Below are 1,579 nucleotides of genomic sequence, written 5' to 3'. Positions count from 1 at the left end.
GGTGGTCCTTCCTGCTGAATGGCTCCCATAGTAACCTTCATGCAATTCTCCCAACACCTCTGCAGCCGACCATGGCCCTAGACATTTTAACAAGGGCCCGTTGAAGTTTTTTCGATATAATTCACCTTCCACTAGGACGTACCTTTGGGACGTCTGTTCCAACCTTCTCTTTTCTTTCTTGTCTGTCACCACCCTTCCCCCCAAGAAATTTCAAATGAGATCCATCCAACACTCTTCCTCCTCAATAACCTGATACACCTCTACCACCTCATATGTACTAGGCTTGTCCAATCTTCCTACCCATATGGTCCTTTCCTCTGACCCCGGCATGGCTGCCGCCACATATGCCAGCGTGTCTGCGTGTCTATTATCTCTGCGACCCAGGTGAACAAATTGAATCTTTGCGAACTTGTTGGGCCTCTCACGCACCACCTTTAGATACTTTGCCATTCCCGGGCATCGAGCTGCGAACCAACCATTAACTTGGCAAACGACGAGATTCGAATACGAGTACACTATCAGTTCTTTGACCCCCAGATCCTCTACCATCCTCAATCCCGCTATCACTGCCTCATACTCTACTTCATTACTTGATGCCGTAAAACCCAACTTTGTAGTTAGCCTTATTCTATGGTTATCGGGTGTAACCAACACCACCCCTATGCCGCTGCTTTCATCAGTGGCTGACCCATCCGCGAATACCCTCCATCCATTTCTCTTATCCCAAGGGTCCAGCAAGTTGGGCTCCACATCTCTCTCTGGTTCCATAACCATCTCTTCTCCCTAATTGGGATCCTCAGCGGGGAACTCTGCTAGAAATTCTGCCAGTGCTTGCGCCTTCTCCGCAGTCCTTACTTGATACTGTATCTCATATGCGCTAAGCATCACTGCCCATTTCAACATTCTCCCAGAACTCTCGGTCCTTAATGCCTATTTGAGAGGTAGGTTTGTGACCACTACGACGGAGTGAGACTCGAACTAGGGCTTCAGCTTCAGAGCCGAGAAAATTAGTGCCACGGCATACCTCTCGATTCTGCTATACCGCGTCTCTGCGTCCAATAATGTTTTACTTTGAAAATACACCGGTTTCTCCACCCTATCCACGAGGTGGACCAATACCGAACTTACCACATACTCGGAAGCCCCCAAGTACAAGTACAACTTCTCCCCCTCTTCTGGCTGGGATAATAATGGTGCCTTGCCCAAGTACTCCTTCAACTCCTGAAATGCCTCTTCACACTCTGCGGTCCATAAGAAATCCGTAGTAGTTCTCAACAGTCGATACAGCGGCCTGCATTTGTCAGATGATTTGGAAATGAACCTATTCAACGCCGCCACCCTTCCTGCGGGGATGGCATTTCTATCAAGGCTCTTATCTTCTTAGGATTGGCCTCTATTCCTCGATAAGTCACGATGTAGCCCAAGAACTTGCCCGTGGTCACTCCAAAAGTGCACTTCTCTGGATTCAATTTCAAATTATACTTCCGTAGTATACTGAATGTCTCCCGTAAGCCCTCAAAATGCTCCTCCTCAGACATGCTTTTTTCCACCATATCATCTATGTATATTTCAATCCCTT

General features: G+C 47.8%; 1 protein-coding gene across 1 annotated transcript; it reads right to left on the bottom strand.

The window, feature by feature from the left end:
* Positions 1–210: 210 nt before the first annotated feature.
* Positions 211–774, bottom strand: LOC147515861 (uncharacterized). Its single transcript, XM_086593076.1, has one exon. The coding sequence runs from the start codon at positions 772–774 to the stop codon at positions 211–213; it is 564 nt and encodes a 187-aa protein (XP_086449202.1).
* Between the last annotated feature and the right edge of the window lie 805 nt (positions 775–1,579).

The sequence above is a fragment of the Coptis chinensis genome, chromosome 2, assembly GCF_015680905.1.
Source record: "Coptis chinensis isolate HL-2020 chromosome 2, ASM1568090v1, whole genome shotgun sequence".
In the NCBI taxonomy this organism is placed as follows: domain Eukaryota; kingdom Viridiplantae; phylum Streptophyta; class Magnoliopsida; order Ranunculales; family Ranunculaceae; genus Coptis; species Coptis chinensis.
Note: the sequence above shows the minus strand (reverse complement) of the source record. Positions and strands in the feature narration are given on the sequence as shown.